The sequence below is a fragment of the Vipera ursinii genome, assembly GCF_947247035.1.
Source record: "Vipera ursinii genome assembly, chromosome: 1".
Classification (NCBI taxonomy): domain Eukaryota; kingdom Metazoa; phylum Chordata; class Lepidosauria; order Squamata; family Viperidae; genus Vipera; species Vipera ursinii.
This window is the reverse complement of record NC_139512.1, coordinates 130,915,999-130,942,214: the sequence shown is the minus strand read 5'-3', so window position 1 is coordinate 130,942,214 and position 26,216 is coordinate 130,915,999. Positions and strand designations below refer to the sequence as shown.

At 38.4% G+C, this 26,216-nt stretch overlaps 1 protein-coding gene across 1 annotated transcript in view; it reads left to right on the top strand.

The window, feature by feature from the left end:
• Nucleotides 1-26,216, top strand: part of SLC12A8 (solute carrier family 12 member 8) — an 80,791-nt gene that overhangs the window by 7,777 nt on the left and 46,798 nt on the right. The window contains exons 2-5 of the mRNA XM_083356536.1: nt 564-730; nt 2,309-2,455; nt 6,377-6,568; nt 9,966-10,197. Of these exons, the coding sequence (XP_083212662.1) occupies nt 578-730; nt 2,309-2,455; nt 6,377-6,568; nt 9,966-10,197 (724 nt within the window). The 5' untranslated portion in view covers nt 564-577. The remainder of the gene's footprint in view (nt 1-563; nt 731-2,308; nt 2,456-6,376; nt 6,569-9,965; nt 10,198-26,216) is intronic.

The following is a 26,216-nucleotide window of genomic DNA, read 5'->3' as shown; positions in this document are numbered from 1 at the left end:
CTTCTGCTTACTTATGGGCAGTGTTTTTCTTTATCATTCTCTTGTGGGTGTTTCCGCATGTAGCAGCTTCTAGCCGACTTTCTGTGGGGTGGTAAGCTAAGTAGGACAACACCTGGTTAATTCTTGCATAGATCAATTCCCTGGTCTCCCACAGAGAATTCAGGACTATTGACAAGACTGGGAAGTTGAAAAAAAAAACCCTGGAAAGAGTGCATAGCAAACCTGCACTGCTGCCAAGAAAACATCGTGGCTATCAAGCTTGACTTGAAGATATATTTTTCACGCTGGTGCGTTGCAAGGCATTAGGGAAGTCAGCACAGTGGGGAGAAGCAAAACCAGATTAGCATTCAGATAGGTGCATAAGCCTTAATATTAATGTCTTCTTCAGGCTATCATACACAAGCATTGTATTTTATGCTATTTTTATTCCAGTTTTATTCCTCCACTTCAGTGAAACCTGGTTATGTCAATATGTGTTATAAGGTGACAGTAACTTGTGTTTCTGCCAAGCTGGGCTGATGTAAAGCCACGAAACATCTGCTGGACACATCTTATTCTTACAGGGATTCATCTGGGCATGATAGCTGACCTGGAGATCTCTCTGCAGTGGCTTGTCTTTGTCATGGCAGAACCATCCAAGGTGAAAAGCAGAACATTTCTGCCCCAAGTCAGGACGAGCATGAGAAGTGATGGGCATGTGCAAGAACTTTTTATCGAAGAAGCCAAGCAGGTATGTTAAGAAGGCTTATATTTTATTTACCAACTCAGTTCTGCCTTCTGAGACCTTGCAGGACGAAGGATGTAATGGAATACAGGTAGACCTTTGACATATGACCATAATAGAGCCTGCTCATTATGCTCTTTTGTGTGGTGATCATAAAATATGTTGGTCATATGGCTGACTAGATTTTACAACATTTTTGTAGTGATTGTTCAGTGAACACTATGGTTGTCAAGTGAACATTGCAGTCGTAAGTGCATCATTCACTAAGAGTACATTTTGCCGTAAACCCGAAGTGGCAGTTTTCAGCAAAATGGTTGCCAAATGCAATCATGTGACTGCAGGATGCTGCAGACAGCCATGAATGTGTTTGTGTTGCTCAAATTTCTAAAGAGCAGTCACATGACTCTGACTCTCAGAACTTCAGATATGAGTCATAAGTCCCCTTTTTCAGATAGGTTGTAACTTTGGTTGCTAAATGACCCATCGTAAGTCAAGGACTAATTGCAAAAAGATTTTCTTCCCTATTTTTCATATAGATTTTTATATATACTATAAAATTGGCCCATATTAATTCCTAGGTTTGTTTTTTTTTTACAAAATAATTAGATCATAAATGTAAGAATAACTTTTTTAAAAAAAAGGTCATCAAAATACTTGTACAATATTTTATTTTACTTGCTTATGATCAGGAGAGTATTCTGCTCACTCTTAGTGTGACAAGTGTAAATGCTGAACAAAATTTGGAAAACTAGGAAGTCATCTTGTGTTTGTGACAGAATCCCAGTGCAATAACTATCCATAAAAACTTCCATTATAATTTATCCAGAAACCATTTTCTTTTAAAATAGAGTGGATTCACAGATGGTACTAAACTACAGGTAGCCCTTGACTTCTGACTGCTTGCTTAATGACTGAAATTAAGATGGATATACTTGCGGGTACTTAAAATGGTTGTCCTCCCTCCCTGGTCACGTGACCACACCGGTGCTTGGCAGCCAGGCTGTATTGTAGCTGTTTATAGAGTCCCACGGTGACATGACTGCCTTTTATCATGGTTTGGCTTTTATTACTGGTTTTTAACAAAAATGGCGCATAGCAAACGGATTTGCTTAACGACCATGGTTTTCACTTAACAACCATCACAAAAAGGTCATTAAAAACAGATAGGCCACATGGGTAATCCTATTTACAGCCATCAAAATTACGACCATGATGGGCAGGCTCCAATACGGTCATAACTTGAGGACTACCTACATAATGGTTACATCAACATATTTTGTGATTGAAAGCTGTTTCACAAGACATGGGAACCATGTAAAAACCAGAGCTGCTTTAATGCTTCAAAAAGAGGCTGCTCCTGTGTGATTCCACGTATTGCAAGCGTGACTCCAGTCACTATTGGGTGTTCAACAAGCCATGGTAAATCATAGCTTATGATATAATAATATATCAAACTTAGATGTAAAGTTAGTTATAAAAAACTTTGATGTGCATGTTCTGGTACAAGGTATCTGGCAGGTATGGATTTTTCTACTGCTTTGCCACCTTATTTAGGAATTTAAAAGTTCTTTTTTCCCCCCTCAGGGTTATCAGATGCCTAACAAACCTTGGTGGAAAATAGATCTTTTTGTTTGGGAACCAGTGCTTTTTGGAACATGGGATGGAGTCTTTACTTCCTGTATGATTAACATCTTTGGAGTAGTTCTCTTTCTGAGGACAGGTTGGCTGGTTGTAAGTAGAAGTTATTGCACCATGTGGTTTCATTTCAGCTGATCTTTTAAAAACAATGTGTGCGCTTGTCCTTGACTTGCAACCATTCATTTAGTGACCATTTGAAGTTACAACACACTGAGAACAGTTCCTTGCACTTATAATTGTTGTAGCAACTCCATAATTTTATGATTAAAATTCAGGTGCTTGGCATTTATGGTGGCTGCAGCATCCCAGAGTTACATGATCATCGTTTGCAGCCTTTCCAACTGATTTCTCATAAGTAAAATCAATAGGAATAGCCAAATTTACTTAACGGCTACATGAGTCACTGCAGTGATTCACTTTCAAAACATGGCAAAAAATAGGTCATAACACTGTGTTATTCCACTTACTGAGCAGTGGAAATTCTGAACACAATTGGTGGTCGTGAAGGTGAAGACTACTTGTATAAAAATTGCTTCCCCCCCCCCAAAAAAAGCAAATTCCAGAAACAAGGGGCATCTTTTCATGTAAAGGGTTTTTCTCACCCTTTTAAAGTATTGAATGCATGTTCCTCTGCAGAACTATCACCAGCTGCTCCAGCTGCAGTTATTGTTAGCTTTTTTAAATAGCTTGTTAACCAATGCATAATGAAGAAGAGAGATCTATCATTAGAACACTGGCAAACAGCTCATTCTACAACTAAATTAAGAATGCAATGGGGGAAGGCTTTTAAAGCAATGAGCTGTATGATTAACATTTTTCTTATCCCTTTTGCCTGTAGAATCAGATAATTGTAGATCAGTGTGCTGTGAGCATCAAGGTTTTACCCTGGAGGCAAATAGGATTGTTTCCTCCCCCCCCCCATCCAAGAATCCCAGAAATAATTTGTGCTCTAAGTGGCATTTATTTTACTTATTTAATCTTTGGTTGGACTATGCTGTGATATAGAGTGAATGTCAAGGATTTAGGTTGGACTAACAGGAGAAACAATCCAGGTTGTCAACAAGATGCATGGAACATATACAATACCCTTTTAATATAACTCCCTATATAATGAATTGGGCTCATTGTGTTAAAGCCAAAGAGTGGTTTGTGCGGATTTAGCCACAGCAGCTTCGAGCCTTGAAAGTGGCAGAATTCTATTGTCCCAGAACACCCAGCCCTGATATTACCAAATGTTGAATTCATTTGGTAGTAACAACCTGCTAAATTCTCAATATTTAGTAGCAACAAGATTGATACTTCACCAGAATATATCTCTACCACTGATACAGCTGATAGTTGTAGGAAACAAATGACTTTTGCCTGGTGTGTCTGAATTCTTAATGCTACCTATGCCTAGTAATGATGCTAATGGTTTCCAGTAAACAATGTATTTTCAATAACCCAGTTTGTCTCACCAGGCCTTCATCATCTTATAAAATCATCAGACTTCGCTACAACATCCATCCCTACCTTTCTTTTAGCTCTCTTTACCAGGTTTTCTAAAAAATTAATCTTGCTGAAATAATTCAAAACTAGTTCAGAATAAGCTGCATAATATTGCAGCTCCAGTATCCATTTACAAAAATAGATAAAACTGAAATGTCCATTTTTCTCAATATTTAAACACAAATTAAAATACAATGTGTTAATATTTTGTTTTTTTCTGTGTTTTTCTATGAATGTAAAAATAGCAATAAAATATCTTGGATTAATTGTAATGAAGCTGATTAAAATAACAGTTCAGGTGAAACATGTTACCATAGTGACATTCTTCCAAATATTTAAAGAATTTGGTATCTTCTCAGGTAACGGCTATAAAACAGTAATCCTACTCATTTTTTAAAAAATCATTTTCTTTTGCAACATTTTTTTATTTTATTAAGTATTTTGCCAGAATTATTGATATGCATGGCTCAAATTAAAAGTTGAAACATATGAGTTTGATAGGTAGGCTGTCCTGTTGAAATTGACTGATACAATGCAACCCAGGATAAACTAGAGTTTGTATTAGTAGAGCACTGTTGTTGATGGTGGTAATGGCATTTCCAAAATTCTACAAATAATTGGCTGCTGTGAAAATAAATTTTAAAAAGTAAATAAACTCATATAAGACTCCTATTTCCAAGAACATGTGAGTTTCTACACTGGACTCACAAGATCCAAAAAGATCACAAATTTTTCACTGCAAGTTGCAGAAGGTGAGCTGGCTCATCCATAGTTGAAATATTTTCAGCCTGGATGGTCTTACTGTTTTTCTCTACTATGTGGCTTCCTGTGTTTTCTAAATCCAACTAACTGTGGTTTATTCCATGAACCATAGTTAAGCAACCATCGCTTAGCAAATGCATGGGCCCAATTATATTCTTTCTTTCATTGTTGTAAAAGTCATTTTTCTGATAAGCCTCCATTCAAAGTTATTACTTCTGTTGCTGGATCCCATCTTATTTTTCCTGTATCTTTTTTTGCTAACCAATATCTACCCAGAATGCAGGTGCATTCATGAAATTATGTTTCAATTTCTTACCCTGCTGTGTTAGATGACAGCTGCAGAAGATCAAGGAGAACCGGAGCCAGGACTCAGCATGTTCACATCTGCTGGCATCTAGTCCTTTTATATTCCCTCCCTAAAGGGCTATTTTTGAAAAGGAAAGCATTGTTGCAGCTTGCCTTATTTATTTACTTATTTATTTTCAGAAAGCACTTAAGTTATGTATACTGGATATATATATTTCAAATGGGCAACTTAAATATGTTGATGGTATAAGTATAGTCTTATATACTCTGCACAAAGCAACAATTAGCCAAAAAGCTTAAAATCACTTCCCCTTCTGGAGAGCTGCTACAGGAATGAACACCACGCCTGCTGGATAAAAGCAACACAGAGAATGCTTTGAAGAAGAGCTGAAGGAAGCAAAATGCTTGGATTTGTTCACAATAGGGATCTCTCAAGCTCAGAGGAAAAGTTTGAGATCACTTTTTTTTTTAATTTACATCCACATGCTGGCAGTACTTGGAAGTCCCTCTGAGGATACAAATGGGGAAATAGAACAACACAGCAACTCATTCCTTTCCTTATCTAACCCCCCCCCAAAGATTAGATTAGATTTATTAAATTTATATGCCGCCCTTCTCCCCAAGGACTCGGGGCGGCTCACAACAATAAAAATTAAAAAACATAAAGTACAAAATTTTTAAAAAGAACTAAACAATGGATGTAATAAATAAATGACAATTTAACCCAATCAAAGCCAAATTTAAAACCATAGTCAGTCCAGGCCCGCTTGTTGGAACATCCATGTCTTCAGGTCACAATGTAAAACTTATCTCTGCTGTGCCTAGTTTTAGAAGTTGATGTCTGTGAAAGATGCAGAGTGGGTCTTGCTGTATCTGATTATTTCTGAAAAACTAAGTGTATCCCGTATTGCTGTTTTGGTCATGAGAATGATTTTCAGAAGAATTAAATTTTGCATGTAAAAAAAAAACTTCTTCCTTTCCTTTGCTTAGGAAAAAGGTAATCTTTCTGGATAGTTGCAGCAGATGAGACATTTCTCAATTAGTCTTCAAAGAATTCCCTGCCACTTTGAACATCCCAATTCATTACCAAAATACAATTCAGTACAGGTAGAAGTGGCATGGGATCAGTGCACAAGCTAATCGTAGGTATTAATTCATTAATAACAAACAGTAGGCTTTCTGTTTGAAGTAACTTCAGTGAATTCACTTATGGATTATATATCGGCAGTGCTTTTTTTGTAAAAGAAAAAGGTGCCGGAACTCACACATGTCATACAACCCGCCTTGCCTATCCTACAAGGTTCCATCCAAAAAAGGTGCCGGAACTCCGTTCTGAGCGTTCTATGAGAAAAAAAGCCCCTTATATCAGCCACCTTCACCCAATGGTTTGCTCCTAGTGTGGTTATTAATTTAAACATCCTATTCTTTTTTTGCTTTAACCATCCGCTTTCATTTCAGGGGAACACTGGAATTCTAATGGGCATGTTTTTGGTGTCCTTTGTCATTTTGGTGGCCTTAGTAACCGTCCTGTCCGGCATTGGGGTTTGTGAACGATGTAGCATTGGAAACGGAGGAGTCTATTCAATGATTTCTACTGTCCTTGGAGGTCAGGTTGGAGGCACCATTGGCCTACTTTATATTTTTGGTCAGGTAAGAATGCATGTTTTCTGAATATATATTTTTGTTCTGTACCAGCCTGCTACCGGCCCTGCAGAAAAGGCAGGGACAACCCCTTTACAAATGGCAAGAGGCTAGAATTAAGCCTGCCAAATTTATTAAGATAAAACAGAGCAAAACAAGACACCAACCATGAAACAGGAGCTATGAAACAGGAACTAATCAAGCGGTTGCCTTCAGCAAACCAGCCCTCCCACGCATTCCCCTTTTATACAGTTCAGGGCGTGGCTTCTCTCTGCCTCCTTCCGAGGTGCCCCATTGCCTTCCTCTGTTTACTCCTGATTGACTGCCTCCTGCGTCGGGCGTCCTTGAACAGGGCCAGCTGTGGGTCATCTTCATCCACGCTGTCAGGCTCACACAGCTGGGTCTCCGTGGTGACCAGGTGGGAGGGGCCTGGCTGAGGGCTCTCATCAGCAAGATCTTCAACCCCCTCAGCAAGCTCTTCAACACCCCCCTCCTCCTCTGAGTCGTCCGACCCAACTGCCGAACCCACAGGCTGACCCTGAATCACAACTATTTTTAATATAATTTTCCCCATTAATTTTCCCCTTTATGTTCAGGGCAATAATATCCAAACTGCAAATTCTGTTGCATTAAGTGAGAAGATATATATTCCAAAACAGGAGTACTGGTTTGAAAACTCTGGGCTGTGATGAAAGATAATGTTGCTTAAATATGTATATGCCTTTCTAAAGTACAGTTTTCCTTTATTGCCTGGATGTGGTATGAATCAAATGCTACATTCTCTTTGAAAATTCTGTGATAGCCTGGAAAGTAAAGTGGGGATTTGTGTATGATTCTGTGCTTGGGGTGCTTTTTAATTTAAGATTATTCTTACTCCAAGCCTTAGATACCAGGTATTGCTCAAAGAAATGTCCTGAAGGAGCATTTGAAAAATTTAAAAGTATATCACATTATCTGCTGAATCCCAAAGTCTTCACAAAGTGAAATTTAAGTGCAAAAATTAAAACTCAAATGAAATGAAGCACATCCAAATTAAGATGTTTAAAAATTAGGCTGTATCTCCAAAACTTGATTTTATAGTAATTTTTCACCAAAAAAATTCTAATTATTGGTGACCTGCTTAAAAATTGAATCTATTTAGTCAGCATTTTTATTTAGTACATGGACATTTTCCTTGGCACTTCCAATTTCTTTCCACTTTCTGATTTTTAAAAAAATATTCAATTAAAATTAACTAGGAAGCTAGCATGTTGCAAAGCGTCATTTCCGTCTAAATTTTATTTACACAAATGCCTCACTTAGATTCTATGGGAATTTTTTTTGAATAAAAACAGCAACTATAACTCAATATTCATTGGTAATTTATGTCAAAGGCTTAAAGGAATAATCTGCGGCAGCTCCAAAGTCAGGTTGTCAACAAGATTCTTAAGAAGCTACTGAGTGTGATGATGGATTCCATGTCAGCCCAATTCAGAAGAAGCTCTGAAACTCTACATTGACTCACCTGATGTGCATGTTTCTCAGCTGTCAGATAGAGCCACAGGTTCTTTAACTTAGCAAGCAAAGGATGACCCAGCCTTTCTAAGCCTTCAGTTAATCATTGGCAATGTATGGAACAACTGCTGTCACCTAGCTTTTAACTTCCTGCAGTGAGCTCTCCAGGGTCCTGGTCATGCTTTGTTGTCCTTAAAGCTTGTTGATGCCTCCTCCTTTCTCTGAATATACTACCAATCATTAGCTAGCTTCATCTGAGTGCTTGGTCAAGCTAGGACAGGGGTAGGCAACCTTGGCTCTTTTATGACTCGTGGACTTCAACTCCCAGAATTCCTGAGCCAGGAATTCTGGGAGTTGAAGTCCACGAGTCATAAAAGAGCCAAGGTTGCCTACCCCTGAGCTAGGACATAGTCTCACTACTTTGCCTTTTGGTAAATTTTTAATATTGTAACTTGCGTCACCCGTCATGGCAGCCTTTTTGAGGATAAGCAATACTTACATAGCATGCTCTTAAAATTCCAAATGTAACCACCCACTCAAATAATTTGTGGTAGGCAGGTTCATAGTAGTCTAATACTTCATCTTTCTTCTACTAAAAAACCCAAATGAGCATACATTTTACTCTGGTTTCCTATTCATACCACATATGAGGCCCAGATCTGTTTAGTTTCAGATGTTTAGTCTATTTATTTCTATTTATTCTGAGGCTTTAATTATGTTCAGTACCAACCATGAAATTAGTACTCATGTCAGAATATTTAAATACAGAAACAGTTTATTATTAGTGCCACACAGAAATCTATCGTTGATTCCTATGTAACTAACAATTTCAAACATGACAAAAGCTGTGACTCTTTACTAGAATATTGTTCATCTGTATGCTGCTACATTTATCTTAAAAAATACCACTGGCATAACTTGGGAACTAGATTTATAGGGTTTAAGAATCAATTGAATTTTAGCAAAATACTCTAGTGCCATAATGTAATAAAATTGTACTGCAGTAGCCAAGAAGAAGAGCTGTTCTTCAAAGCATCATGATATTTTATGCGTAGATGTAATTAACATATTCTTAAAACCATTCTGCTATATTAATTGGTACTTCCTGGTTTTGAAAGTGAATCAACTTGATTCACATTAACATCTGTCAAACATTACTACACCTAGGAAGCTATCAAAGAATGGCTTTTCATATTTTTGTTTGTTTAAAATAGGCTTCTGATTAGCCTTGGGTAGTTCATCCCCACTAGATGACTTTGTTTACAACATACAATAATGTGAGTAATATTCAGGGAGAGATATTTTCCCTCAGTGTGTTTCAGTGTTTGGCCAGAGTCAACTTTCAGACCACATATATATCACATTCTCCAGGAGCACCACTTTTTTTAAAAAAAACATCTTCTATATACCAAATGATTGTTATTACAAACTATCAGTACTTACTGTTTGCTTGTGCCAAAGGACTTCCTCTTCTTCCTGCTGCACAAACAATCTTTTGGATACCTTCCAGTGATGGGATGAGGGTAAGAAATCCGTTTGACCGTGAGTTGTGCAATTGATAGAGGGACATATTTGGGTCAGAATCTGGAATCAACCTTCGTAGCTGTTATTAATGCCCAAGGCACAAGTCTCTTTCCTAAAGAAAACAAAAGCAAAAAATCAGATTCAGTTGACTTGTCTTGTTAACACTGCTCTAATTTATTATTCTTTCTCAGTGTTGTTATTAACAGAGCCAACAGCAGGCCTTTAAACTTCCTGAGAATCTTGTATCCTCCTCTGAGTTTTCTCCTCCTAATGAAGTCTGAGTGGCGGAACTTCCAAATAATGATTTTCTAGGCAAAAAATAAGTAACATGTTCATTGTCCTCCAGTTCAAACAGCCTAGCCTTTTCATGGGTGAAAATATTCTTCAGTGTGTTGCAGGTGCTATGTACATTACTGGATTTGCTGAATCCATCTCTGATCTCCTGAACTTCACTAACATTTGGGCAATCAGAGGCATCTCCCTTGTTGTTCTGCTGGCCTTGCTTGGAATTAACCTGGCTGGGGTGAAATGGATAATACGACTCCAGCTGCTGCTTCTCTTTTTACTGGCTGTTTCCACACTGGATTTTGTCATTGGATCTTTCACACACCTCAGTCCAGGTAACCTTTTTCTGATTCTTCCAAATCAGAAAGATAGCCATTTTAATGGATGAATGAGATAAGTTTTTAAATATTTATCTGTTGATCAAATATGCTAATATGAAAAGGTATTTCTAAAGCCACAGTCTTTCTTCCTTTATGTTTCCATGAGGCATATCTTTTTATGGTCTGTCTCTCTCGCACACACAGAGAAATACCTTCATGCTCTTTATGTACAGAGAGAGAGAGAGAGAGAGAGAGAGAAAACTTTTATGGTCTCTCTCACACCACAATGGAACACCTTTAACAACAGAAGTTCTTCCTACGCATTAGCTACATGTTTACCGTCTTCAGTTTTTTTCTAATAAGAACTGATTGAAAATGATTTTTAAAATGTGCTGGGCAATTAACAAGTGCAATATCTGATATATTACTACAAGGCTTTACAAGGTACTTCAGCACCTGGCTGAAATGGCAGCAGCGCCACACAGCCCAGGGTTGAGTCGGCTGGAGCTGCAGTGTTGCTGGGGCTCTGCTGAGGACCCAGGATCAGCGCGAGGGACTCCAGCTGATCAGCACTTCCAGCAGCCTCTGCTGTCACCAGGAGCAGCAGATAGGCCATGGGATAAGAGAATCAGCTAGAGCTGCAGAGGCCCCAGGATCGGCGTGCGCAGCTCCAGCTGATCAGCGCTGTTTGCAATGGCCACTCGGGGAGTGGGTGACTGCATGGGGGAGTGAGACTAGGGTAGCAAGGGATGCTGGAGCTCTCTCTAAGCCCCAGAGAGTGGCGGATCTGGAAGACAAAAAGAAGGGGAGGGGAGAGAGAGAGGAGAGGATATAAAAGGAGAAAGTTTTGGCCAGAGAGGGAGAGAAAAAAAGATGATGGGGAAAAAGAAGGGGATGGAGAAAGAGAGAGGGAGAAGAGGAGAGGCTTCTGTGAGAGAAGCAGTGAGAAGAAGGAGAGGAGAAGGCTTCTGTGAGAGAAACGGAGAAGAGAGACTTCTGTGAGAGAAGCACTGAGAAGAAAGAGGAGAAGAGAGGCTTCTGAGAGAAGCACTGAGAAAGAGAGAGAGAGGAGAGAGGAGAATAAGAGGCTTCTGTGGGAGAAACAGTGAGAAGAGAGGCTTCTGTGAGAGAAGCAGTGAGGAGAAAGAGATAGGAGAAGAGGCTTCTGTGAGAAGCAGTGAGGAAAAAGAGAAGAGGAGAGGCTTCTGTGAGAGAAGCAGAGGGATCAATGAAGGAGTAGGCTGTGAGAGAGAGAGGAGTGGGAGAGAGGAAGAAGGGATGACCAGCCACCTGATCACCAAGATAGTGGTACATATTAATAAATATGGATAAATTCATCATACGTTCATCAGTGCAAAGAGAAAGTGATCCAGCAAAGGAACTGCCACCAAAGAAATTAAAACCAGTACTTTTTTCCTTTTTTTTTTGGTCACCTTGTTAAGCACTGGTGGTACTCAAATATTGTCATGTCCTAAAAGTGGTACAATCTGTGAAAATGTTGAACTCACTTGAATTGAAGTGGCTATGCAATTAAGTAATGGAAGAAAATAATCAATTGAAGACTACCCCCTCATAGCAAATTTGGATAAAGTTATTATGACTAAATATTCACATTAAACTCTTATGAGTTTCATTGGGTGCTTGAGAATTTTAGAGCTAAAGAAAAATATAGAACAGAATTATTCAGAAGGTTATTTAAACAGATACACCCATCTAACAGCTGTTTTTGCCTAATGAAAATCAGGGCTCTATCTATCCAGACGTTTCATCTTGTCAATATATTAACTGCTTCACTTATAGAATACCTGCTGCATGTTGCAACCTGTCTTCTTGGCTCTGTCCCCCAAAAGTCACTTCCCTACTAGTTTTTCCCCCCCATAGCCTTTCCAAGCATTGTTGAGCACCATATGTTTGAGAATCATAGTGTTATAAGTTCTACTTATGAAAAATTAAAAGAAACTGCACAGTACTTTTAGTGGCTGGGAATATGAGGCTGAGGAGTATCCTATAAATAAAATAAAGTAGACAGGATAAATGTGATTGATACGATCAAGTGCATAAGTATTGGGGAGGGATCATATTCACTGCTACAAATCTGTTTATACTTATGTGACAATTTATTGTGAATTCTAATCATAACATTTATGCAATTGGAATTAATTTCTTTTATCCTGGTCAAGCAAAATGAAGAGGGAGCCTTAGTATATTTAAAAGGACATATTCTGTAAAACAGGGGTGTCAAACTGGTGGCCTGTGGGCCGGATGCATCTTGCACACCACGGCTCTGCAGAGGCAAAAACCATCACGCTACGTCACAATGCGTCACATGACACGATCAAGTTTGACACCCCTTCAGTAAAACATATTACAAATATACATACCGTGTTTCCCAGAAAATAAGACCTAACCAGAAAATAAGCCCTAGCGTGATTTTTCAGGACAATCGTAATATAAGCCCCACCCAAAAGATAAGCTCCAGTTAAGATCATCAGCCAGATGGATGCATTTAGTACCGTATTTTCCCCAAAATAAGACCTAACTGGAAAATAAGCCCTAATGCGTCTTTAGGAGCAAAAATTAATATAAGGCCCAATCTTATTTTTGGGGAAACACGGTACAGTTTTTAGTTATTAAATCAAAGCATGTAAAAGTAAGTGTAGTTACACAACTAAACAGAAGGTGTCACTTTATCTTCAGATTCCTTTACCTCTGCCTTTTAAGATTGAGATTTTCTTTCTTTCTTCCTTGGCTTTGCTGTCATTTGTATTATCCACACTGATGTAAAAATCTAAAAACTAGGACAGGAAGATGAGTCACCTTCAAATATTCTAATCTCTTTATCTGGAGAGAATTTTTAACAATGCCTATGTTGCGATTCAACTCAGGAGAAAATCTCAATGGCATTGTAGCCTGGAACGCATAGTTTAGAATTACCTAACAGTTGTTTAAAATTTGTAAAAGACAGCTGAGGTTATTGCTTCCTCAGATTGTAACCTTGAGCATTTTTAATGACCTATTGAGCACAGTTAAATTTACTTCTGGATAAATAAAGTTTATGTTCTTCTGCGAGAGCATAACTGAAATCTCTGCCAGTGTAAGGTCTCTTAATATTGACTAGATATCCTTTAAGATCATTTATTGCTCAGTTTACAAAAATTATATTCAGAGTACATATCTGCAACCAATTTTCACCCCAGAACTTTTGAAAGTAACGCTGAGATCGAAATACCGCAATTGTTCCCACAGGATTCATTTTCTTCTTGCTTGCTGGTTTTTCTTCTTCTTGATAAATACGTTTAGTTATTCCTTGTGTATCTCAGATTGTAGTTAGATTTTTAATAAGTCTTGATTATCATTATACTCTGTACCAGGATTTAATCCTAAACGGTAGATCACAGGAAGGATGCCCATAAGATTGCTCCAAGTTCTTTTAAGTTGGTTCAGAACCCCTCCAGTAGGTATGATATACTCTGAATGTAATGGGGAAGACGTCCAAGTTCAAGGAGTTTGAGTCTCAATTTTATTTTTCTGAAGAATTGAAAAACGAAAAAGATCTGATTTCTTCTACTGCGGCAAATATTCCTGCTATGATAGTGAAAAGCATTCTTTTAGAAAAATAATTCTGAGAAGCATCCTTAAACTTGAAACAAAGAATGCCACATGCATTGTTAACTGAAACTAAACCAAAGAATGAGTAAGTAATACAATAGAACAAGGCAAGAACATCCTTATGCAGCATTTACATTTTTGACTGTCTCTGTGATAAAGATTTCTGGTGTGTTAAGCCACTATAAACAAGAAGATGCTTATAATGCTTTTCACATAATTTCATGGGCTAATGAGCCTTTTAATTTGCTTTGATCAGGATGTAGGCAGTGTTTAGTTGACTGATTGTCTAATATTTCATTTTTTAAAAAATTGAGATTGTTTTTTAATTCATAGATTCTTTCCTTTCTTTCTTCTCATTCAAGGTAATCTTTCTTTACTGCTCCTAAACTATGATTTGGGAAGTCCTGAAATACCACAAATATCCTCTATGTGGTATCTAGGTATTGATTTTCAGATGTACTTCAAATAAATGCTCTTTGTGGGTATTTGAAAAGTGGCAGTTTTCTTAAGAAATTGGAGATACATGCATATTTATGAAAGGCTTACCTTACTTTTTCTCTCTGTGTCACATGAATTTCAAAGGTATTAAACATATATACAGACTTTTTTATAAAGATCTTGATCACTTTTACAAATGTGCAAGGCATGTTAAAAATATCAGAAGCCAATACAAGAGAAGAGTTTGTGATATACAGTTTGAGTGATTGCTATAATGCAGTACAATTTTGTCCTCTCTCCCCATGTTGTTATTCTTCGCTTTGATTTTTTTACAGTAGTTTTCTCTTGTTTTTTTTAAGGAGGAAAATCTTTTTTAAGAACTTTGAAGTTGTAATTAGGCATATTATATATGAATGTAATTGATGAATAACACTGGTTTTAAGAAAAAAACATATTGCATTGTGGCTTATGTGGTAATACTAATAAAAAGTATTAAGGGAGGAAGATGGGTGTTTATGAAGTGTGATATATAAATAAACAAATTGCAATGTTCTTTAGAAAGATTGAAGCTTCTGTAGCTGTAACTGATACTCAGGTTATATCTGAGGCACAAAGATTAAAATTACTCATCCTAAAACAATCAGGTTGTAGTATTAGAGGATTTTCCCCCCCTTTAATCTTCATAGGTAAAAAAGCACACAAACTTGTGCACATCCTCCTTATAGAATTCAAATGAAATTCGCTACATGATTAGGCTTGGGTGGAGTTTCCTAGCTATATCATTCCCATTTCCCCAAACACAACACACACACAGAGACACACACACATCAGTATTATCCCAGATTCAGTCACTTCCTTCCCTTTGCTGATTTTATTTTTAGAAGTTGAAGTCAAGCACATATTTTTCATTGTAGGATTATTCTCTGATGGGGTCTCCCTGCCTCCCTGTAAAAGTTACTAGTCTCAAAGCTTTGTAGCTTTAGAGGGCTAAGAATTAAAGGATTCTTGTTAATTCTAAGACAAGTTAGAGTGAATACACATCTCCACAAGCTAGCTTCTTGGTCCATTTCAAAACAAAGCCTCTAATGCATTGGCTTTAAATTTCATAGTGAACCCAATAGTTGCGGATTGTAAACCATGTGTATTAATAGGCCTGACTCAGATTGCTGTAGCTTGAAACTATGGCATGGCCATTCCATAGAATATATAGGAAAGAATCAGGATCATGTCTCAGGATATGTATACTTTTCCATACACTATGTGAGAAAAGTACTGGGAATTCTTCCAGGTCTTGTTGGATTACATTTTGCAGAAGGAAGACTTTGTGTCCCAGGCTTTAAATGTTAACATCTTTCAGTCATAGTTACTTCTTCTTTCAGTGGGTTCAGGATTGGAGGAGATAAGAACACAAGTCTACCCCTGATCATAATCCTGAATGAGTGGAGTATCAACCCTTAGGAGACAGTTCTTTATTATCTTCCTGCAGGCTATTTTGAACTTTTATACATAATACATAACTTAATAACCCTTACTTTCAGTATGTTATAAGCCTCTCTGAAAAATTTAGTCATCAAAAGTTCATCCTTGGTGCATTGGCTAGTTGTGAAATGCTCATGAGAGACTTTGTTGGTTTTCTTTTTTGTATTTTGTGTCAGCTGCTGTGATTGTTACAAGTGACTATATGTTTAGGTGCAGACTTTCTTATTGTGTGCCACACCCTTTAACAGCTTTCCTCATGTTTTTAACTGTAAGATAGTCTGGTTTTGGAAGAGCAGCTAGAAGTGGGACAAAGGATGAGTCCTAAAAATAAATGGAAGATTTAGATACTCCCCTGAATATAGGAGTGGAGCTGGCAAAGCAAATTTCGAAAGCTCCAGGGCTTTTTTCCAGCAGTGGTTATGACCTTATTATAGCTACCAGCAGCAGCAAAAATCAAGTCCTTTCCCCAGATTAAATGAACTTCTGGAGAATATTGAATTAGTGCAAACAGCAAATGTAGGATATCTGTTTCAACAGTGCTTCAGTTAAGCTGTTTGAAGGTTACACTTGAAAAGGAAAGACAGATAAAAAGTAGAAAAGCTTCTGTAGAGAACAATTATAGCGAATTTGAACCAGGTTCCTTATAAAGCTAGGCTCATATACTGTTTTTAAAAAAGGAAATTTCTTTTAAGTTGTAGGGATAAAGCAAAGTCTTAAATTCTTCCGCCTAAAAGAAGGAACACCATTCTTCATAAATAGATGCAATCTCTCTTCTACTGTACATAACTTGCCATAGCTTTATATTTGATCATCCTAAGCAAATAGTTTCATATTTATTTTTAAAGGAACACGAGACTTTTTAAAATTAAAGTTCATCCTCTCATACCTGGTAACTATTTTATATGCCATGTCCTTCTCATGATATAGTTTGACACGTGAATTATTGGCTTGTTGACAGAGATAGGGTGAAGTCTGCTGTCCCGTGTTCATTAGGGTAGCTCATATCCATCCACACATCAGCTATGTAGCCCCGATTCCAAACTGGCTTAAGCTCTGATTTTCCTCTAGCCTAAACCCCATGTTAACCGGAGCTATTAGATGGTTTGCCAGCTAATTATGATTTATTCAGTTAACTGTGAAAAAAACCAGACGTGATGTGGAATGTGAATCTAGTCACTGGCAAAGTGATTGGAAGGACATTTTTGGAACTTTGGGTAATAATTGGCTGAATGCCCTTGTGCTTGAAAGTGGCATGTTGAACTGACCCCCCAAAGGGCATACGGTAAATACTGTCCTGAGAATCAACAGGCAAAAGTTAAGTTCTAATGGTAGGAAAAAGAAAAGGAGAGCTGGTATAATGAGTGCTCTACTACAGCGATGAAGAAATTAACATTAGGAGATGGAAATAAGTCTTGGGAATTTAATAATCACAAGGAAAATCATGGAAATGAGACTATATTTGCATAGGCTGATTTGAAATAATCAGCAGACTCTTTTATTCTTAACTTATTATGAGATTCTCTAAAAGGCACCATAGCTGATATAACTATTTTTCATAATTTATATTTTTGTTTTGGTTAACTTTACTAAAGTAATACAATTTAACAATTTATATGATAAGCGTTTTCACCTATGAGAGCTAATTTAGATATATTGGTGGTTAGCTGTCTTAGAGAATGACCTGTAGACTATTAATAACTAAATAATTTCATGCCTTCTAAATTCTCCAGGATCTTAATACTTTGATCTTGTTCAGGTGCATGGAGCTTGACATCAGTCTTGGAAACCCCTCACTCTCTTAATAGAGTGGGTACCTGGTTGTTTGTCCTGCATCTAAGCCATGAGAGTACCTCACAGTCTCTTAGAAGAACCATCTGATGTTTTGAAACTATCTTTTATTATGAAAACTATCTATGATTGTGTCTTCTTAGAAGGACTTCTTCTAGTGTTTTACGTGTGCTTCAGAAGCTAGCATCTATTAAAAGAAAGTTTTTCTTTTCTTTTATGATCTGATTTTAGTAGGTCTCATGTACTCCATCTACGCCAAACACTGAAAAGGCCTTGGCTGGTATATGTTTGTCCCTCCTCTCTCCTCCTTTCAATAAAATATATCCCATTATCCTAGCTCCTCCTCAGTCTTCCCAATGCCTTTCCTTGCTTCCCTCTGTGTACTAAATCTAGTAAATCTAGTACTAAATCTGGGATCTGTAAGCCTATTACTGTATTAATATAATAATCATATTAATACAATATTATAATGTAACAATATAGCAGCATACTGGTATAACCAATAGTAATTATGATAGATAGATAGATAGATAGATAGATAGATAGATAGATAGATAGATAGATAGATAACTATTATTGTCATTTTTTACTGTGGGCACAATGGCACACATTAAAAATGAAATTTAGTTACTCTCAAAGTGTACACATACATAACACACATTTAAACATACTATATACAATATCCGAGCGCCAAAGAATTGAGGCCTTTGAGCTATGGTGCTGGAGAAGACTCCTGCGAGTCCCTTGGACTGCAAGGCGATCAAACCAGTCAGTCCTAGAGGAGATCAACCCTGACTGCTCTTTAGAAGGCCAGATCCTCAAGCTGAAACTCAAATACTTTGGCCACCTAATGAGAAGGAAGGACTCACTGGAGAAGAGCCTAATGCTGGGAAAGATTGAGGGCAAGAGAAGAAGGGGACGACAGAGAATGAGGTGGCTGGATGGAGTCACTGAAGCAGTAGGCGTGAGCTTAAATGGACTCCAGAAGATGGTAGAGGACAGGAAGGCCTGGAGGAACGTTGTCCATAGGGTCGCGATGGGTCGGACACGACTTCGCAGCTAACAACAACATATACAACATATGTATAGACCTACAGCCTTACATATAAGTAACATATAAATATTAATCACTGTCCATCTTGAATACATAACGGAAGGAGGAAGCTTAAATGTTTATTAATGTTTGCTTTTCTGTGCTTTTTCTTATTTTTGCCATTTATTAATCTATTGATATTATTACAGTGTCACTGCCTAGAGTGTGTTTCTTTAATAAGAAATAGATCTTTAACTAATGACTTTAGCTGATGTCTATAGAGCTTGGGTGAACTAGCACACTTTTAAAAAAGTTTTAAATACATGTTTTTAAAAAATATTTCTGCTTATTTGGTCTATAAAGGTTGTTTTGAAAGATAGGCCACAGAAAGATTGCCTTTCTGTTTGTAGAAGTATGCGTTTGGTGAGAAAGACAGTTATCTTTCTCTTCTCTGAGGCTTTTCTTCTTTGCACTGAGGGCACAGTGGTTAGAATGCAATATGGCTGGCTAACTCTGCCCACAACCATGAGTTCAGGTTGACTCAGCCTTCTATCCTTCCAAGATCGGTAAAATGAGGAGCCAGATTGTTGGGGGCAATGTGCTGGCTATGTAAACCTCTTAGAGAGGACTCTAAAGCACTGTTGAGCAGTACAGAAGTCTAAGTGTTATTGGCTATTTTGCTTAAACGCATCTGGAAATGGGTGCCACAAAATTATCAACCCCAACTAGCAGCAGAACTACAATTCAGTGTAGACACTATGGGTGAACAGATCAGGAGATTACTAATGCAATCTTTTATTTATGAAAACCCACCCTGCTGCTTCCACCCACATTTTTCCAATTATAGTGCATTGAATTGATGTGACATCACTCTTGACCATAGGCCAGTCTATTCAACAGTCTGGCTAAGAAATTTATTAACTGGTTACCTGCCAATAAGTCTGGAATCCGATTTGTAACGCAGACTATTTTTTTTTATGATAACGTTGGGGGGCTTACAACAATGGGCCTAGGAAAACCTACATAATGTCTGGAGTAGATAATTCAAAGAAAGGTTTTTTTTTTAAAAAACCAGATTGCCTATTTATGAGATAGCAGGGATGAAAGTGGAAAATTAATGAGTGTAATTTACCAGTATCGTACTGTATCATATCTTTGGCTGGCCAAAATATTAACATTTGACATATCATTCTCATTGCTACTACTGATTAGCCTGGTCTATCATTTTACTTTTTGACCTTGTTACAGTAGTTGTAATCAAAAGCAAAAATGGGATTCGCAGCTTCAGTGAAATTTCATGGGCTGCATAATTGGAAATCAAGACAAATCATAATTCGCAAGAGCCGACTTGCTGGATCAAACTGGTGCTACTAAGTGAACTTCTACTGTACAAGTTGAATGTATAATACTCCTTTAAATTATCTATGATTACCCAAAGCTTGTACAAATGGTCATAATGCTTTTCTGCTTGGCAGCTCTGGGCTGCTATTATCCAGTGAATGCTGGAGCCAGCAAAAAATACACTAGAAGCAAAGTTGCTGTTGGCACAAGAAGGGAGGTGGGGGTGGAGAAAAGGGGGATGGGAGCCTTCTTGGGTGCCTGCAGGTCTTCTGCTCTTGGTTCTCCATGGATTGGAGAGCTAGAACCAAAGAAGCCATTCCCTTGCACCGTGGTGGCGAACCTATGGCACGCGTGCCACAGGTGGCACGCAGAGCCCTCTCTGTGGGCACATGCTCCGTCGCCCCAGTCCTAGGCCTTCAGCTGGGTTTTATAAAACCTTTTCGCTTTAGGCCTCCGCCGCCATGTGCAAAAAAAAAAGGTTCAATCATTTTCAACTTCTCGCGGGGAAAAAAAGATCTCGCAAAGTTGGAATTGATTGACTGAACTTTTTAGTCCCACCCAGTCTGCTGTTACCACCACAGCCACGCCTACTCAATGGGCCACGCCCACCCAATGGGCCACACCCACCCGGCACCCGACAATACATAAGTGGGCTTTGGATTGCAGTTTGGGCACTCGGTCTCTAAAAGGTTCGCCATCACTGCCCTAGCACATCTCTCAACATCCCTCCTCTCGTCATCAGAAGAGACTTCCCTCTTCCTTCTAGCTTTTGTTGCCGTGAATGGCAACGAAGTGACTTTTCTGCTAAAGGTGCTTTGATGGATCAGAAAGCTGACACCAGAAGTGCTGTTCCCCCATTCACAACAAAACTACACTTGCATCTTCTCTCACTAATTGTTGCCCTCAACCTTCATTACAACTGCTTTTCTCCATCAGTCTGTTTTTCAGATCTCTCTTAAGGGCCCTTAAGGATGTGTGTAAGTGGAATAGTAGTGGAAAGACAATTCCATAATCAGACACACCAGTCCTGAAATGTATACATATAGAACGGAGCAACATGTGACGAGGAAATGAAAGAAACCTCTCAGTGATTGATTGTGTTGAACAAAAGGATCATGCCAAGATAGGAGCTCGAACAGATAGTGGAAATGGGTAACCACTGTCGTTAAATGCTAGTATCGAAAACATAAATTGGACTCTGGACTTAATAGCGAGCCAGGTTAAATTCTTGTGGTGGGAAGAAACGAGGAAAATAAGGAAGGTCCAGAGCAATGTGTACAACAAAGTACCAGACCAAGGTCAGAGGTTAAAAGATGGACAAGGGAGGGTATACCTCTATACCTAGCTCTACCTTTCTTACTACCAATGGGTTGGATAAGAGAACTAAATGCCTTTATGTGCATTGGGAGAGACCTGACTTGCTCACTGACAAAATGGTCCTGAAGATCAAGAGGCCACTAACAGGAAAGCAGAGTGTCTGCCTGCCTGCAGCAACATCAGGTGCTCAGTTGATCCTCCGTGCATACCCTTACCTTTATAGGATACACTTTAGACTGATACTCTGGTATAGCTCGTGCTGGAAGACATTAGAAAACACTTTAAAACTCACCAGAAAAGGTCAGCTAATGAGTAAGGCTAACATTATGTTGCCCATATCTTCTAAATTCGTTTCCTGAAGTCTCACTAATCCTTGGTTAGCTGGTCTCTGAAAGCAACAGACTTGTTTCTATTTTTGTTGGATTTTGCTTTTACTTTTTGTATAATTTTTGGGTTTGTATAATTTTTGTGAGCTGTCAAAAGTTGTGGTTCAGGGATAGGAGGCCATATAAGTGTTTTTTTAAAAAAATCAAGAAATATGTATCTGTAACTTCCCTATATTCCTTTGGGACCAGGTAGGGATGTTCAGAGGATTCTGCTTTTGATCAGTCATAGCTTATTATATCATCCAGGCGTAGATCTGTGGTTAATCTTGAACATATTCCACAATGCTGTGCTTTTGGACCTAAGGAGTGCTCTGATTTCAAATATGTTTATGAAGTTATTTTGAGGGGAACACTTCAGAGTGATGTTGCTGTATGCCAAGGGACATCCTGGAAAAAAAATTTTTGATCCCATTTATATCCCGCCCTTCTCCGAAGACTCAGGGCGGCTTACAATTTAAAGCACAAATCAATGTGCTTAGCAATAGCCTTCATTCTATGTATATGCCTGCTTATTAGGGCTTTCGTCCCCCCCCCCAAGCGGCATTATTACAAAGTCAGCTTATTGCCCCCAACAATCTGGGTCCTCATTTTACCTACCTCAGAAGGATGGAAGGCTGAGTCAACCTTTTTTGTCAAAAGTGCGGACCAAAGCTCACTGAGAAGTTGATGAAATAACATATAAGAATGTTCCAAGGGTCAGGGTGAGTTTAGCAAAAGTTTGTGTGCCCTACAAAGTTTCCCTGTAGGTCAAGCCCTGTAGGCTGGGTCTGCACAAGGAGATAGTAAAGAGGGATGACTCTACAGCAGGGCTGTCAAATTCGTGACATGGTGTGTCGGGACTTATCGCGACTTTTCCCCCATTGCCGGCAATGGGGTGTTTGCGGTTTTGGCATGATGCATCCAGTCCGCGGGCCGGCAGTTTGACACCTCTGCTTTGCAGTAATCTCCTTTTCTGGAATGAGAATACATGATGGAACTTAAATGAAAGGCAGTACCATGCAGTATGTGAAGGTTCCTCAGAATGGCCTGGAGTAATTACTAGGTCTAAAATTCAGATTAGGGTACAACAGATGAATCCCACTGCTGCATCATTCTTTAGTACAAAGCTTTATAGTACATATATAAATATATGTGAAATATATGTATAATAGCTTGCCATACCTCCTCATTCGGGAGAAGGGCGGTATAAAAATTAAATAATAATAATAATAATAATAATAATTATTATTATTATTATTATTATTATTATTATTATTATTATTATTATTATTATTATTATTATTTAGAAGAAATGTCTAAGTATTACATCACTGACTCAATGCAATAATGTTTAAATTTCTGTGCTTTCCCTTTGTAAATCATACTAAAGAAACATATTTGGTGGCAAATGTTGAATTAAGTTTGTGCCAACATATGTCATTAAATACATTTCATGTAGAAATGGGATATGACTTGATGGAAAGGTGGGAACTCAATGTCCTCTCTTACAGAATAATTTGGGAGGTTCAAAGGATGTGGAACAAGATAGCTAAGTCTATTAGGAAAAAAAAGATTTTGGTCATAGGATGGGAGTTGTCCAGTTAACTAAGCTGGGCAAACAATATATTTAAAGTTCCTTATCTTTCTCAAGCTATGACCTTCTACATCATGATTATCAAATAGCTGACATTTAAGTCTTTAATTTGTTTTGATTAATCTTTTATCTCTTTCTGTATTTTTGAAATTTTCCATCTGTGATTATACTTTTAAAAGTTTTGTTCCTTTCCGGTTTTACTACTTTGCGCTTTTTTTAATTACTACATTTCCTCATCCAACTTTTCCCCTCCTCCAAATTCGGTACTGCAAAACCCAGCTTCCCCCCCCCACCCCCAGTGGTATGTGGACTGTTTTGCTTTTCCTCCCCCCTTTTGCAATTTCACAAAAAGAAACACAAAATCCGTGTAATAGCTACGCTATTCTCAAATCCATCTAGTAGCTGCATTTTATTCCAAATGCAATAAAGCCTGAATAGCTTTATGGACAAACCTAGAGGCGTGAAATGTTATTTCGTAACTGGACTGGTGGTTCAGTTCTCTTTGCAGTATGATACTGATTGCGGTGGGCTAATGCTTCCTACCATGGGAATAGCAGGCCAGTTGGCAAGTGCAGTGTTCTTTGCAACAAAATTGCAAGTGAATTTCTCTAATTTAAAAGAGTAGGCATTACACAAACTGTACAATCTAGTTGTTGTTGTTAGTTGCGAAGTCGTGTCCGACCCATCACGACCCTATGGACAACGTTCCTCCAGGCCTTCCTGTCCTCTACCATACAATCTAGTAGTGATGCGGAAACATTCAGTTCCTTAACTCTTGTCCCATATCCTCAGGCGTATGTGCTATTGACTCCATGCTTCCGCCATATTTACAACGCTAAGCACTACTATCCCTCCTCCCTTGTGTGTGGGTCTAGTATTTTTTTAATACCCAGCAAAAGCAGGAAGGTAAAGTGGTTTCAGAGGGTCTACAGACAGTGTAGGAAAGGTGCCACAAACCAGAGCATGTGGGTCATGATCAGATTTGCCTACAAGCTCTATTCAGCTTTATTGTAGTGGAAATCTATAGTATAATGCACAGATATTGTCATAGCTCAAGGTTGACTCAGCCTTCCATCCTTCCGAGGTAGGTAAAATGAGGACCCAGATTGTTGGGGGCAATTAAGCTAACTTTGTAATAATGCCGCTTGGGGTGTGTGTGAAAGCCCTAACAAGCAGGCATATACATAGAATGAAGGCTACTGCTAAGCTTGTAAGCCGCCCTGAGTCTTCGGAGAAGGGCGGGATATAAATGTAATAAAAATAAATAAATAAAATAAATAAAATAGCTTAGTGATAGCAACAACAAATGTGTCTTCAAACCATACCCAGCTCTCAGGAGCCATCCCTCTTTATAGCTTGATCTATCTCTTAGTTGGTTATTACTTTGCATGGAACATACTAGATGCCTCCTCTTGTCTTCTCAACACTTTAAATTTATATGCTGGTCATCTCACCATTCAAAGCAACTCAGTAATGGGATGTTTGCCTCTTTCTCCCTATCAATGATGTTTTCACTCTCTTTCCCCTTTACAAGTAACTACCAATGATATGGACTGAGAGTTGGGAAACTGTTGAATGAAATGACTTTTATACATTAAAAAATAAACAGGAGAAATGCAAAACGTGTTGCCTTTGGTAGCAGCCATACATTTTGTGCACTATTTAGTTAAGCCAATTAAAATACCGTAAATGAAATAGTCTTAATTTGCTGATACCTGATACCAAATTCAGAACTGTGGATATACTGCATTCCATAACTCATAACATGTACAATCACATCCAGGGCTTTTTTTCTCATAGAACGCCCAGAACGGAGTTCCGGCACCTTTTTTGGATGGAACCTTGTAGGATAGGCAAGGCGGGTTGTATGACGTGTGTGAGTTCCGGCACCTTTTTCTTTTACAAAAAAAGCACTGATCACATCTATTCTACTCCAGCCAAACATAAGTTGGATTAATGCATGCTATGTTGTAATGTGACTTGGTTGGGTTTGGTTTAGTGCAAACCTGGGCCTTGTGGTTTGTAAAGCCCGGCTGATGACGTAAGACAATATATATTGAACAGTAACTGGGTTGTTGCACAGAAATGAAAGTTTTGTGTACTGCATGACCCCAATCTCCACCAACTGATAGTAGCTCTTAGCTGTTTTTCCTGCCTTGCCTGAAGATGTACATGCTCTCTGACTGAACGATGTCCCATCTCCTAAGGGCTAACTTTGCTTTCTTTTAATGGAAGGCATAATTGCAACTCTATCCTTGCCAGCCTAAAGTGAATATAGGATTGCAGTCTGATAATTCTTGGGATGCTTTAGTTCTCTGCTCAGCCTAATTTTGTGCTTGTGAAAAGCAATCATAACAAGTGGAGGGCACATCCACAACATTGCCTGGACTAAGTTAAGATGCAGCAACATTGTGTTTCACTTTTACTCTACTGGGTTTGTATACAGAGATTGTTTTCCCTTTGAATTGCAAGCCATAGCTAGAGCTGAGATGCTCCTGGAGATATCTGCAAATAATTGCCTCTCTGGATGCAAATAATGCAGGACTATTTCCAAAGTGTCCCATTTCCCCAACTCTGACAGCAGCTGAGATGGCCATGAAGTACCTTCCCCTAAAATCCAGCTTTAGGGACTCTGGGCATCTAGCCACTGCCAGAATATTATTTTTTGGTGGGGGTGGAGAGGTTGCCTTTAAATGGGAAGACTTGGGAGATCCAGTCAGAATCAGCAAACAGTAACTTGGAAGGAACAAATAGTCAGTACTTCAGAAGGGTGGAGATTTCCTTTTGGGTAAACACATCATTCATCTGAGGGAGCGCATTCTTTTTCATCAATAGATAAGGAGGCTGAATTGCTATTCTCACGGCTCGGCTTTGTTAGATTGTTGTAAGCCATTTTAGCTAAATTCTGCATACTTTCTTTTGCTTGGCTTGTCCTCTGGAATTCAGAATCAATACTGTAGTAATTGAATAATTTACTGGGTTGAAGACTGTACAGAAGGGAACAATAAGTGAAGCCTTCTCTCTGCTCTCTTTCAAAATTCTGCCTCTTACAACAAATTAATTACCGTGC